Genomic DNA, 14,466 nt, shown 5'->3' with positions numbered 1-14,466 from the left:
ATTGACGAACCTATTTATTGGTAAATTATCATATTGTGAACTAAGCCTATTTTAATGGTCTCTTAAAAATGATTTATTACTTCTGTGTAAATTGACCCGCCATGCTCTAAATAAAAGCATTACAGTCTCAGTACAATCATGTCTCTGCTATCTTACAGTCTCAACACAATCATATCTCTCCTATCGGTTCAATAAAAGTTAAACGTGGCATAGACTGAAAGAACTAATATCAACAAACTCGTATTTAACAAAGATTACACTACTATAAAATCAAGGTCATCTAAACATCAGGTTTTCCCTTGAATTCCTTTCAAGTGAGTACACATATTGTCAGTCATTTTTGCTGTGACACGTGACACCACAAGGCTCATACCAACACAAACCTGTCTCACCTGTTACACACTCTCTATCGCTCTTTCTCAGCGTATAACGTGTCGTGACTAGCTGAGAATGTATTTTTTTCTTTCAACAATGCTAATGTTTGACTAGAAAGAAGGAGGTCCAACAAAGCTTTCGCTGTCTCTGGATTGTGTAATATCACTAAATCAAGCAGGGATTCCATGACACTTTGAGAACTGAACAGAATCTTCATTGTCAGACTTGGTGCTCCAAACACGGCATTCAAGGGGCCATGGGTGAGTTTTTAAACTTTGTTTTTATTTATTTTTATTGCCATTCCAACATCTATGGCTTTTTATTGGAAAGATCAATGTATTTTAGAATAAACATATGTATAGCCTATACAGTAGCCAGTGTTCATGTGAACTGTAGTATAATGAGTGCAACATAATTTTGATAAGTAAGCAATAAACGACAAGTAAGTGACAGATAAGTTACACTGAGATGCTTTTGTATCATATTTTTGATTTTAATATTATTACTAACAATTATTCATAGATGAATGTATTTATTTATTTACTGATTTCTACCTGGTCTCATGTCATTTACGTACCTAGGTGCACTTTTTAGCGTGACATGAAATACGTACCATATCACTGTAGTTTCCAAAATAAATGAACGCTTTCACACAAATTTACAAAGTTGCGATTAATAAAGCGTAATTTTCGCACAATTACTTGAAGAATATCATGCTATGACTTCAAAACAATATTAATATGCTGGGAGATTTGAAACACTGATGAACGTTAGCATCACAAACATCCAGCTTCATATCTATGTGTTTTCATGGATGATAAGTTTGTTCGGTAGCTCACGGAGTACAGAGACGGACTTAGGAGACGAGAAGCACCGGTTCGAATCCCGTGTAACTATGGTTCGACAAAGCAGTTAAAATCTGCGTAAAAGGATGTTCAAATGGCTCAGTTAATACGTCTTTATATCAGTTTTGCATTTGTTAACACTATCGGCTGGATTTGGTGTAGGGCATATTTCCAACACGATAGAGCATTAACTTTTATCTACAGTCCCCGGATATTTGAATTCTAAACCGCCGCAATAAGTATCTGAAGCAACGTAATAAAAAAACAGCAATACTTACCAATATCTACGTAATAAAAACGTGACAGGGTTCACATATTGAACCAGTGTTTTAGCGCCACTCAGTGGACATTTGTATTTGAAACTGCGGCGAAACGTGCAGCAAGGTACGTAAAACGGTGTAGCACAAAAGGTGCGCAGAGGTAAGTATTTTTATGATACCAGGTAGACTGATTTACTTAGTGTGATGTATTTGGTAAAGAAACTTGAGCTGACAGTTTATGACACGAACGTCATTATAATGCTGCTTTTTTTAATCTGCCTGATCATAAACTGCCTGTAATTGAGGCTTAACATTTCGACTGATAAAACACACAAGAGTTTCGTACCGGAAATCAGATAAAATGCCACTGTGAATCATGCAAACTGCTCTTTGTACTGCTATGGATTTTTGAGTTCAAATCTCTCACATACCTGTTCTTGAGTTCAACTCGCATACCTGTAAGCCTGTTGAAACACATGCTCATGGCTGTCCAGCTCCAGTGTTGCAATTGAGAGTCACATAAATCCTACCACTTCAATCTCTTTGGCATGTGTTTTCATGTCTTTCACATAATTAGATGCATTCGTCTGTAGGGTAAGTAGTTCATAAAAGATAAGGCTGATTGAGAAAGTGCAACAGACTAACATCATAGCTGGCCCAAATGAAATCTGCATTGATTTTAGTGAAAAATCTGTAGAATGGCTATGTTAAAATGTATTTTAGATACTTTATAAGTAGCTGAAAACACAATTTACAAGCCAAAATATTACATATTTCATAAAACACTCCAGTTTACTAACCACCATGGCTTCATCTCTCTTCTGTCCATTTTAGAGGTGCTTGTGCTTCTGGACTTTGAGGGGACGATGTCAGATGAGTTGACGGTGCAAGTGGGAGATGTGGTGAAGAACGTCTCAAAGGGTAAAGAGGAAGGATGGCTGGAAGGAGAGCTGAGAGGAAAGAGAGGCATGTTCCCTAGCAACTTTGTCAAGGTCTGCACCTGTTAGAGCACCCTTTCCATAGCTTTCCTAGAATCCATAACGGTCATTTTCAAAATGGCTATTCTCTCCTCACAGGAAGTGCCTGTTTACTTAATAGGGGACAGCAACAGAGAGCCAAGAAGCATGAGGAAATGTAAGTTTACATTATAAGTTAAATAAGATAAATAAATAATAAAATAAGATAAACATAAAATCGTAGTAAAAGTACAGTAACTATGTTTTTTGGCATATTGATTACCATTTGTATAGCCACAGTTTTACTACAAATACCATGATTAAACTATGGTTAGTGTAGCAAAGCCATGGTTAATTTGTTGTAACCATGTTTTTGGTTTTGTTTTTAGTTTTATATGTAGTAAAACCATGGTTCATTTTCGTAAGGGTGTTTCCTGCCTTAAAGACCAATGAGATTTGAGTACCGGCTGTGAAGATGCAATATTTGGCTGCACCGAATGAATGAACACACCCCTTCATAAACCGATTCGGTTGTGAGTCTGAAAAAAACAGGGGTAGAAGAATTAAAAATGGCTGATAACCATAATTAAAATACATAGCCTAATTAAAATGACATAAGCATGCTATTGAAATGATTGTTGAATTTTTCCTATAGTTTGATAAAAGTCATGCAAATATTGACATTTTTCGAGAGTCGAATGAATCGGTTGAGCCAATGATTCATTCCTCGCTCATATACTCAAAAACATCACCTGCAGAAAAACGATTTTGAACGAATCTTTAATGAATCTTGGATTAATCAAAGTCTCCAACAATAACAGATATGTTTTCCTTCAAATATTTAGATTTTGTGGTGTTTTTTTTCCTTTTTTTTTCTCAGTGACAGATTCTTAAACTTTTACAATCCGAAACCACAGGCGTAAGCGTCTGAAACTGTCCAAAGTATCCAGACTTGGTAGACTAAAATAAGTAGGCTAATGAAAGGTTTGTGCCTCCACATCCGGTCTCAAATTATACCCACCAAAATCCATAGGCTATATCCGCCATAAAATAGAGCTTATCATAAAAGTGAAGTACTTGTAAAAGTGAAAGCTGGATGTGCTTTTGCAGTCTAGTTCAGTTCAGTTTGTTCTCACACTTTAATGTGTTGACATGTTACATATGTTTTCCACTTACTTCATCGCTCCAGCGAAGAAACCAAAGGTACAGACAAGGAAATGTGAGGTGGCTTTTCCCTACAAACCCACGCACGAGGACGAGCTGGAGCTGGTTGTCGGGGAGACCGTCGAGATCCTCAGAGAGGTGAGAAGTTCTATACATTTCTAGAAACTTCATTCATAAGAGTCTTATGTGGTTTCGTATAGCAGTTACTTGTGCTTTCTGTGAGCAGAAGTGGTAATCTTTCATCATCCTTCCTTGTTAACGTTAAAGGAATAGTTCATCCCAAAAAAAATCTCTCTCTCTCAATTCAATTCAATTCAATTCAATTCAATTCAATTCAGTTCAAATAGCTTTATTGGCATGACAAAAATACATTTTGCATTGCTAAAGCATTAAGACAACAAAGAAAATGGTTTATAACATATGAACATTTACATTAGAACTTCTGAACATTTATTTATATTCTCTCACTCTCTCTCTCTCTCTCTCTCTTTCTCTCTTTCTCTCTCTCTCTATGACAAAATGTAGCCTATACCCGTTACACACAGTTTATTGGATAAAAACACCCATCAGTAAATGTATCTGGGAAATGTTTATGTGTCCTAATGAAATTTTGTATTTATTCTGCCATACTTTCTGTTTTGTCTGGCAGATTGAAGATGGGTGGTGGATGGGAAAGAAAAATAACCAAATAGGAGCCTTTCCATCAAATTTTGTCAAGGAAATTTTTGTCCCTTCAAAAGGTGAGGTGGTACACTAAAACTGGAACTTGCATTTCTTTTGCATAACATGCATAATCTTATTGGATTTTCTTCACAATGGATACAATGCCCTCCAAAATTGTTGTGACAAAGATTGTTGTATTTTTGTAGTCTCATGAAGTCTTTTTTGGACAAATCCACACATGGTTCCTGAGAAGTGTTTCTATCAGACATGTCTGATTGTTTTGGTTGATTTTTGGTTGGTTGTCTGATATTACTTATTGTTTTATTCTTGTTTCTCAGCTTCGCAATCGCTTCTTCACTTTTACTGGCAAAACTCTGGTCCTTATGTTAACAAACGCAAATAACAGTCCAAATTTTATCAGTAGCCTAGAACAAAGACTAAATGCTGACAATTTAAACGGTTGAGTAATCACAAACATCTGTGAAGCCATTGGTTCTAAACAGTATAGTGTCATGAAATGCCTGGACTATGTTTTAAAAGTGTGGTATTTTCCCTGGTGAAACCAAACTGTAGTAAAACATTATTTAATAAATAAAGTAAATATATAGAGAATAAAGTAAATAAAGAATAAAATAAAACATTATGGAGGGTGTTTGTTGTATGTTTGTTACTGTCTTACTGGACCCTCTTAATGTTCTGCAGATGGCAAGACAACTGAAATCAAATCCAGGCCTAAACTCTCTGAAGCTGTCTTCAGTAAAGAGGTGAAAATTGTATTATATTATATTATGTTATATTATTATAATTTATATATTGTAATATTATTTACTTTAAAAAAATTTCATACAGGGAAAAGTTCAACAGAGGCCAAGTTTAAGGAGAAAAACATCAAGTGGTGAGAAGTCTAAAAATATGCCATACTAAACAGATGACGTTGGTTAAGTAATTAAATGCTGTTTAGCTGGTTCTTGAGGTTATAAACTTCAACTTGAAGAGGACCGAACACTAATCCCATGTTACACAGTTACAGAGAACACACAGAGTCTTAAGACAATGTGCACTGTATGCAGTTATCGGTGAATGAAAAGATCTATTCTTAAAGGACTTCCCTACGGCCTTCATACCAGAAGAGCAGTAACATGTGCTTTCAGATTCACCCACCAAACCTACCGGGCAAATCCGTTAAAGAAAAGCCCAACTTGCTAATAAATTAATTACTATGTCAGTACATTTGAAATCACTAAATACATATTTAATTTCTCCACAGTGAAGGAATGTTGTCAGGCCATGTTTGACTACACAGCTGTTGCCGAAGACGAGTTAAACCTGAAGAAGGGAGACGTCATAGCAATCATCAACAAGGTGTGTCATTTGTGACCAACTTACTGCTTTCTAATTATACTGTATAGCACACAGCACATTTTCTAAAGAAAAACAAAGTTACCTCAACAGATTTGTATGTAAAGGATAATGTACAGTCAGCTGGTCATTGCAGCAAAATAATAAATGATGATTAGGTGATTATAATGCAACACAGAACATGAATCATTCTAAAGAGGTGTGTTTTGTGAAAATGACAGCATGACTTTACATTATCTTGCTTATTACGTTCACTTAAATGACTACTTAAAGCAATGGTTCACCCAAAAATGTGTCATCATTTACTCACCCTCATGAAATTGATTTGAGTTGAAATTATGCTACCATTTTATGGTTCTGTTCTTTATGCTACCAAAAGAACATTCAAAATCTTTTATGCTCATGTTGCTAATATTACAATAAAAAAAGTTATATTTTAAATTGTAATGATAAATGTTCTTAGTGTTGAAAACAGTTGGGCTCCTTATTATTTTTGTGGAAACTGTGATAAATCTTTGATGAATAGAAAATTCGAAAGAACAGCATTTATTTGAAAACAAAATGTTTGTAACATTATAAATGTCTTTACTGTCAATTTGGTCAATTTAATGCATCCTTTCTGAAAGTATTCATTTCTTTAAAAAAAAAAAATAAAAATCTTACTGACCTCAGATTTTTTGAATTGTAATTTATATGAAACGAAAAGGGCATAGAGTGATCTCATATGTGTGTATTCATAACTAATTACCTCCTCATTTGGTTGTTTATACCCTATATACAAGTTTGTGTCTTTTTCTGGGCAGTGATTCAGCTTTGTGTTTTTCTTTTCTTTTTCTTTTTCCTAAAGTCCACCGAGGACGATGGCTGGTGGGAGGGGGAACTGAACGGACGCAGGGGCTTTTTTCCTGATAACTTCGTCATGGTGATCCCAGCGGATGCTCTTCATGTGAGTGTGGGACAGAGAAATGTTCTCATGATTGGCCCATTTGTGCACTGTTAGAGAATGGGAGTCTCCCTTTTGTCAACACTGCTCTGGGCTGATAGTAATGCGCTGACTCAGAAAACCGATTTTAGGCCAAGGACATTCACCCTAGTTTACAAATAGTTTAATTTGTTTTAAAATGGAACAGACTGGAGGTTATAAATCTGTTTTTAATACCTTGATCCTGTCTGTGATGACACAAGAAGGCTAACTGTGGTCTATACATGACGGTATTTACTTCCTGTTACTTTGGGATTATTAAAAGAAATTGACTCAGAGGTTTCCATTAGAAGAGAGGAACACTAAAAACGGTTACTGCATTCCTCCTACATGGAAAGAGTGTGAGCTTTATCTTTCTCAGAAGGACTAATCTATATTTTGTTGACAATTTCTCGTTTCTGACGCAGACTGAAAATGCAGGCCAGCCACCGTTGAGACGTGGCTCTCAGAAAAACGCAGGTAAGACATTGGCACCTGTCATAGCGGCAGGGCTGGTTTGACAAGTCTGTTTCTTCAGATTATATCAAATATAACTGGAAATGTTGCTAGAAATAGCATTGAAAGATTTCAGGGGGTGTGTGAGCTGGTTTGATAAGATGAAAAGCCTGTAGTGGCATGTGTCAGGGCGTCTTTAAAGTACTTGTTACTGTCAATTCGAAACTAAAGTTTGTAGATTTAATTCTTGCATGGTGTGACCCATAGCCATTACTTTAAAAAAAAAAAAACTGTTTTTGCACTAAATTACTACTTTCTGTTTTGTGAAAGTAGTACATTTATCCATCTTTATTTTAGTATTCCATTTTTAGCAAGTTATACACTAGCACAATTATGCTAACCTTGAAAAACTGAATCTTGTAATATAAAATTTGAATTTTTGTGCAATGCTTTGTCTTTATAAGAACTCAGATGTCCTCTTCAAATAAGTATATAGTTCATCAAAAGACAAAATACTTACCAGTTAGTAAGCACAATAACAGTTAAGCTGGAATTCATCATAGAAAATAATGACTCTTGAGTTATTGAAATCAGACACAACCTTTATTAGACATTAGGCACTGCTAAGATTTTTTTCTACCTAGAGGAAGTTTGTGTCATTTTTCACGTATATAATGTGTGTATATATATATATATATATATATATATATATATATATATATATATATTCACACATTATGTGAAAATGATAATAATAATTATTTAATAATTTTATATATATATATATATATATATATACATACAATTATTAAATAATTATTATAATTTTCACATAATGCAAAAATAATGACAATTGAATAGCTTGGTTTTTTTATTTTACAAAGAATATAAACATTTTATGAACATTCTATTAACTTTATACAGTGCTCAACAGCCCTAATCAGCCTGACAACTTTGCAGCATGTTCGTTTAATATTAGCTTATGTTTGGTAGTTCACAAAAATACTCTGATGGAAACTACAAGCTGTAAAATACAGTTTCTGCACCTGTTATTGACAACTGTCATTTCTAGGACAGGAAGTAGGCGTTTTGCTCATATAATGTTTTGTTTTGCACTCAAGCATGAGACTCTATTTCCCCTCAGCCTGATCATATTTTGTTTGCTGCAGAATGTAATCTGTAACAGTATTAAAGTGGTGTTAAAGGCCTGGAAATGTGATTCAAGAATCTCTGTTCATTACTTAAGTTTTAAATCTGACTTCACACTCATTACCACAAACTGCTTGAAGAAACACTGATGCAGCTGTGTGAGGCTGTGACAGGAAGTCGTAGGCCATGAAGAGATGTCATGTGAGCAGACTCTAGAGAAAGGCAAGGGCGAAGTGGATCTCTATATTTAAGCGCCTTCATATGAAGATAGGGTTGTATTGTTGGAATACTGAAAAAACTCACAGGGTATGTATACACTGTTTATTCTTCAGTAGGCTATGTTCAGTTCTTGGATTTTCATGTTCTCTACATGCTAGATGTGTTTGCAGTGGATGTCGCTTGTCGCTTGACTGCATGGAATTAGAAAAGTCACAGAATGTGGTTTTTAACTTCTTTTTTTTTGAAGATTTGGTTTCAAAAGAAAAGATCTTGTCATAGTAGTCCTGATGGTAGATGAAACAATGTTTTCTTTATGAGAGAGGATGTTTACTCAAAATAATTACATGTGATATTTATGGCTTTGCTAAGATCTTTGATTTTTATCTTAGATTGTGACTTTAATGTCTTGTTTAATTTTGACTCCACAAGAGTAATTCTGAATGAGAACAGAGATCTGTTCTTTTTTGTTTTGCAAGACAGTTTAATGGCTGTTAATACTTGAACGCATTTGGATTTATTAAGGGAACCCATGAGATTTTTTCTGTGTTGCCACAGGAAATGGCAGGCCAGCTCTTTTGCTCATTTATCAGGGAAAGTTGCCTTTTCCCATGCCACTGAGACCTCCAGCATGTAACCCGTGTAGTTGTGAGAATGCTTCAAAGTGATGTTTATTTTGTGCTGTTATTTTAAAAGTGTGTAAAGGGCAAATTATGAAAAAAATGGCAGCAAAAATTGCTAACAGTCCAAAAAACAAACAAAATTGATAAGGGTGAAGATTTTTTTGTATGTTACATTTTTAAAGAGTTGTTAGTAGAACTTACGGAGGGAAAAAAAACAAAAAAACACATGGATAGAGCCACCACTGTCAGATCAAACGTCATGATACTGACTGCAAAATCTTGTATCTTCTTATATCTCAGTGAACCAGATGCCAGTGATGGACCAGAACAGCTCTGACACAAACACAAAGACGGAGACTAAAAGTAATAATTCTGAACACACCTGTAAATATCCTTGCTACAGTGTAACGTCCTGTCTTGATAATTGAATTATATAGTAAATCCACATTTACATTTTTTTTATTAAATGTTTATTTAAATTACACGTACAACATTTATTACTTCAGTAAATATTTGAGCTCATTTAAAAGCACTGCTGTCTGAGGAAATTGACCAGTTATGATAATATTTATCTCTTGTCTTTGCGCACTCTCCTCTTTGCTCAGGTGACAAACCGGACACTAAAGACTTTCGAAGTGACCCACCTGGTAAAATTAAGTTGCCCGGTCTGCACAAACCGCCCGTTCCACCACCGCCAGTGAAGGAGAAGCCCATAAAACTAGTACCAAAGTAAGCAAATCATCTTTGAGCGTACGACCTTCTGTGATGCTTTTCATCACAAGTAATGCCAAAAATAGAAGGAATCTGAAAGACAGAAGTTTTTCACTATATCACCAGATAAATGAAATCATGAATTTCCTTTCATCGGTTAGATTTATTATGCTAAAGGGACTGAATTCCCCCTCATTAGATGATCATTTAGCATCATGTGTTATTCTAAAGGGCCTGTGAATGCTCAGTCTTGTAGAGAGCAATGGAAATTTTATGAGTTGCTGAGGGACTAAACAAACCAAACTGCCTGTTTCCTGTTTTTCTGAGTGAGAGTGTGTCTTACAGAAAGAACTGTCATTCTGACTGAAATGCATGCACAAACTAAGACATTACAGTCAATTAACATTTAATCTTACATTTTCCACAACAGATCAAAGCTCACGGCACTCTAAAACACATTAGACACCACGTTACAGATGCTGATGTTTATTTTGATTTCAGTGCAGAGAACGATGCTATTAAATTGAAACTACGTTGAAAATCTGTGGTTCCTGCTTGCTTTGAGTTTGTGTGTTTTAAGTACTCAGAAGTTTCTGAAATGTATTTTAATGTATTGTATGTGTGTGATACACATAATGCATATTTCCCCCTCTTAGAAATGAAGAGCCACAACCTGTCTCGTCTAAACAACAGCCCCCAGCTTCACCAGTACAGAAAGAGGTTAAAGAGAAGACCCCTGACCAGTTTGACAGTGTAGATGTGTCCTCAGAGAAACTGAACCATCCCACAGCCAACAGAGCCAAACCTCCACAGAGAAGACCACCAACAGCCCTCACCTCTGCTGCACAAGTGAGCCTAACACACTCATACACGTGTCAGGATTTGAGTTGATTTGAAGTTGATTTCAGTTTAAGAGATGAATTGCTACAAAATGAGTCAAGTATTAATACTTAATCACACTTGAGGCGAGCCACTCAAGCCAAATCATGCCAAGGGTGGTGCATGAAGAATGATGATACAAATTAAGAGATTAAAAATTAGGGCTGTCAATCAGTTAAAATAATTCATCATGATTATATATAACAATTATAGAGATGTAGTCGAGTATGACTTTAGTAACAGTTAATACATTCTAATGTCTTGATAAATAATGCAAATGACATCTGTTTTTCATAAAGGTTCCAGCTGAAATTGACCATAATGAAACTTCAGAAGAGAAAGATGGATTACCACAAAATATTCCAGAGGTTTGGATAACTCTTTATAATAACTTTCATTCATATTATTATTACATTATGTAATGCTTCACAGATCAGATCAGCTCATGTGCCTTCAAATATTTAAAACGTGATTCATACACAGTATTATCATATATATTGATGTTTGAAAATACATGAACTTTTGATCTGTTAAGCATTATATCATGTTTTAAGGACTTATTAATGAAAGTTGTTTTAAAGTGTTACCAAAGGTTGGACACGTATTGATATTACATTATGGAATTATATTTGTCTATAAAACATCTTCTTGCATGTCTGGTATATACTATCAAAAGTTTGAAGTCGGTAAGATTTTTGATGTTTTTAAAAGAAGTCTTTTATGCTCACCATGGCTACATTTTATTGATGAAAAATACAGATAAATATTATTACAATTTAAAATAACTTTTCTATTTTATTGGTGTATTTTGTGCTCAAGAAACATTTCTTATTATCAATGTTGAAATCACTAGTGCTGCTTAATATTTTTGTAGAAACCATGATACATTTATTTCAGGATTTGATGAATAGAAAGTTTAAATGAACAGCATTTTCTTTTAAATCTTTTGTAACAATGTAGAAGTCCTAATTGACAGGTTTTTTTTTTTTTTTTTAATCAATTTAATGCACCCTTATTAACAGTAGAGTACATGTAAAACATTTGTTAACATTTTTTTTTTTTATGTTTTCCTGGAAGTTATATCCCTCTTCATCCCTCAGTTGCTCAGCTGCTGGTATTTTTTCCACAGGGTACAGAACCTCAGTCCTCACCTTCCACCAAGATAGACCAGGTAGCTAAATCCACGTCACCACCCAAGACACCGACTGAAAGCAAAGCTGTGGCTCAGGAGGAGATCGCTTCACTAGCCTCTGTGCTGACAGAGCTCAAAGATCTCCGCATGTCACTGGATCTCCTCAAAGCACAGCACGAGTGAGTATGAACCCCTAACTGCCACACCTGAATGATCATATCACACATTTCTCTTATTGCAAAATCCCTCTTTAATGACCAGGAGAGACATAAAGGAGCTTAAAGATGACCTGAAGGATGAGACAGAAAAACGAATGAGATTACAGGTAAGGGGTGAGATTTGAGTCTATTCTGTGTGGATTAATAAATTCTCACTGTGCAATGATATGCATCTAAAACAAACTTGAGTTCACATAAATACTATATTAAAAATTATGACTTGGAATTCGCAAATCACATATTTATGGCTTTACTTACTCAAAAGACTCAAAGTAGTGTAATAGAATTAGGGCAAACTTTATTTCAATTGCTTGAGTAACAGAGAAAGAAGAGGAAAAAAAAAAAAAAAAAAAATATATATATATATATATAAGTAGATTGCAGTGATTTTGTTTTTTGTTTTGTTTTTTTCTTGGCATCACAACTACTCATTCAGTTAAATCCTGTATTCCAAATTAAATCTAGTTGCCAATGGCCCATGAAAAAAAAAAAAAAACATGTGATAAGTACCGTCTTCATCCTCAAGAGAGCAGCAATGAGTTAAATACAACTGGTTTGAACTCAAAACATCTGAATCACATAACAGTTATCATAAAGGATAAAAATAGCAAAATATCTGGCAGTGTTAAACTTAAATAATTTTTTACTTTTAACAATATAATTTCTTAACTGATGGAGTTATTGATTTATTTACCTCAGAATAATTTCAACCAGCTTGATTTTACGCTGTAGAATTCAAATATAGTCTTCCCTTAATGCCAAGTACAACTTATTAAATAATATTTTAATATTTATAGGATGAGGTGGAGGCTCTGAGGAAAAAACAGTGAACATTGAACACCAGGAGTATTTCACCAGCCCCAGTGATCCTTCTCTGGGACATGGACATAAAAGCTACAGAACGAAGATGTTGGGGGAATGGAAATCCAGCACATGTGACTGATTGATTGATGAGTTCCTGGTTGAGTGGACCAGAAGCCAGAGCTTAAATCAGAGAGCAGAACTACAAAAGACCTGCTTATCAGCTCATTTGGTTGTGGAAGTCATCGGCGTTCATTTCTTAAGACATATTGCATTTTGAAATTTGTAAATATCAGATATCCAATATCCTCTATTTTCATGGAAATTCAGGGATAATGTAAGGTCATACACACCTTCTATTATTAATATATTTCTGTATTGCGGTTGTATTCTGTAACAAATAATCAATAAATAGTTCCACTTGTTTTTGCTCCAAGCCTGATTTACCCAGAGATGTTCTGATAAACATGAGTTGGCTTCTTTTTTATTGCATAAATGTTTTGTCTTTGTTAAGATAACAAAACAAGATGGCTTTATTTTTGTGAATGAAATATATCAGTGACGTACAAATACAGAACTGGTATCATTATTATGAACATAGCGTATTAAAATATACATTTTCTTTTCAGAACCCCCATAACCTGATTGAAAAGAATCTTATGAAATGACACAAAACACAATTCGATTGGTTCCAGATCATTTGTGATGAATTATAACACAGCAAATGCTGTTTAAAAGCTCTTGGCTTTGTCAAAAAACTGAATCTGAAAGTCCATTTTCCCTTTGTGAAGATTTGATTTGAGACTGGTGCGGATTTAGTTTCCCTTTAGACTGAAAACAGCATCTGGAAAGCATGTGGAACACATTAGCTCCTCATAGTCTGACTAATCATTGGGAATGGACAGTATTTAATGACATACAGACTAATTCCAAATAATAGAAATATGTTTGTAAGGTTTGTAGGTTGAATTACAGTGATGACAGTATCATCAATCAAAACAAATTCTTGACTCTTTCGGGCTCATCTGTGATGCCATGTGGGTTCTATACATATTAGGTGTCCTATGAGCAGTTCTCAAGTTTGAGATTATGAGTTTATGAGCAGTTTACGTAGTTTAGAAGTCAAACACTTTTTTTATTGTACGCTTTGGTCTAATTGTTTGGGTTTCAGCATTTTCAATGAATGTAAAGCTCAATAATATTTAAATCAAACACACACATCTTGCCATTATCTATTCATATCATTCCACATTCCATGGCCAGAAGGAAATTTTAACTAGAAATAAAACGATACAATAACATCACTTTGATGAGCAAATATTTAACTTAAACATGACAAACAAGATGCCCATACATTTTTTTTTTATGCCATAAAATGATTATTGTAAATGACTGATGGCATAGCCAAAACAACCATGAAATTTATTGTAAAATACACAAAGATCTGACTAATCAGGTGTGCAAATATGTAATTTGGTATTTGTTACTGATATGTTCTGATGGCTCTGAGGGTGCCAATCATAGATGATCAACCCTTGATTGTTTGAATCTGCTGATTGGTATAATAAACATGTTACTTGGGACTCATGTTAGCAGGAACCATGTTGAGCAGGATGCTTTATTTAGGAATGCACTATATATTGGTACAATATCAATTATTAGTTGATATTAGACTTTTTAAAATGTATCAATATGGGT

At 34.6% G+C, this 14,466-nt stretch overlaps 1 protein-coding gene across 4 annotated transcripts; it reads left to right on the top strand.

Annotated features, from left to right (window-relative positions):
- Window positions 1-358: 358 nt before the first annotated feature.
- Window positions 359-13,193, top strand: sh3d21 (SH3 domain containing 21). Of its 4 annotated transcripts, none has more exons than XM_058746165.1 (17): window positions 359-635; window positions 2,315-2,472; window positions 2,557-2,614; window positions 3,626-3,738; window positions 4,250-4,340; window positions 4,966-5,027; window positions 5,113-5,158; window positions 5,531-5,625; window positions 6,470-6,568; window positions 7,012-7,063; window positions 9,328-9,390; window positions 9,633-9,756; window positions 10,395-10,587; window positions 10,917-10,985; window positions 11,747-11,928; window positions 12,011-12,074; window positions 12,765-13,193. In XM_058746165.1, the coding sequence occupies exons 1-17, from the start codon at window positions 632-634 to the stop codon at window positions 12,795-12,797; spliced, it is 1,506 nt and encodes a 501-aa protein (XP_058602148.1). In that variant the 5' UTR covers window positions 359-631; the 3' UTR covers window positions 12,798-13,193. The 4 variants fall into 4 exon arrangements, with proteins under 4 accessions (XP_058602148.1, XP_058602151.1, XP_058602150.1 ...); XM_058746166.1 differs by lacking the exon at window positions 359-635 and adding an exon at window positions 1,489-1,604; XM_058746167.1 differs by lacking the exon at window positions 10,917-10,985 and having other exon boundaries at window positions 361-635.
- Window positions 13,194-14,466: the final 1,273 nt, after the last annotated feature.

The sequence above is a fragment of the Onychostoma macrolepis genome, chromosome 16 (assembly GCF_012432095.1).
Source record: "Onychostoma macrolepis isolate SWU-2019 chromosome 16, ASM1243209v1, whole genome shotgun sequence".
Taxonomy (NCBI): Eukaryota; Metazoa; Chordata; class Actinopteri; order Cypriniformes; family Cyprinidae; genus Onychostoma; species Onychostoma macrolepis.
This window is presented reverse-complemented; position numbering and strand designations above follow the sequence as displayed.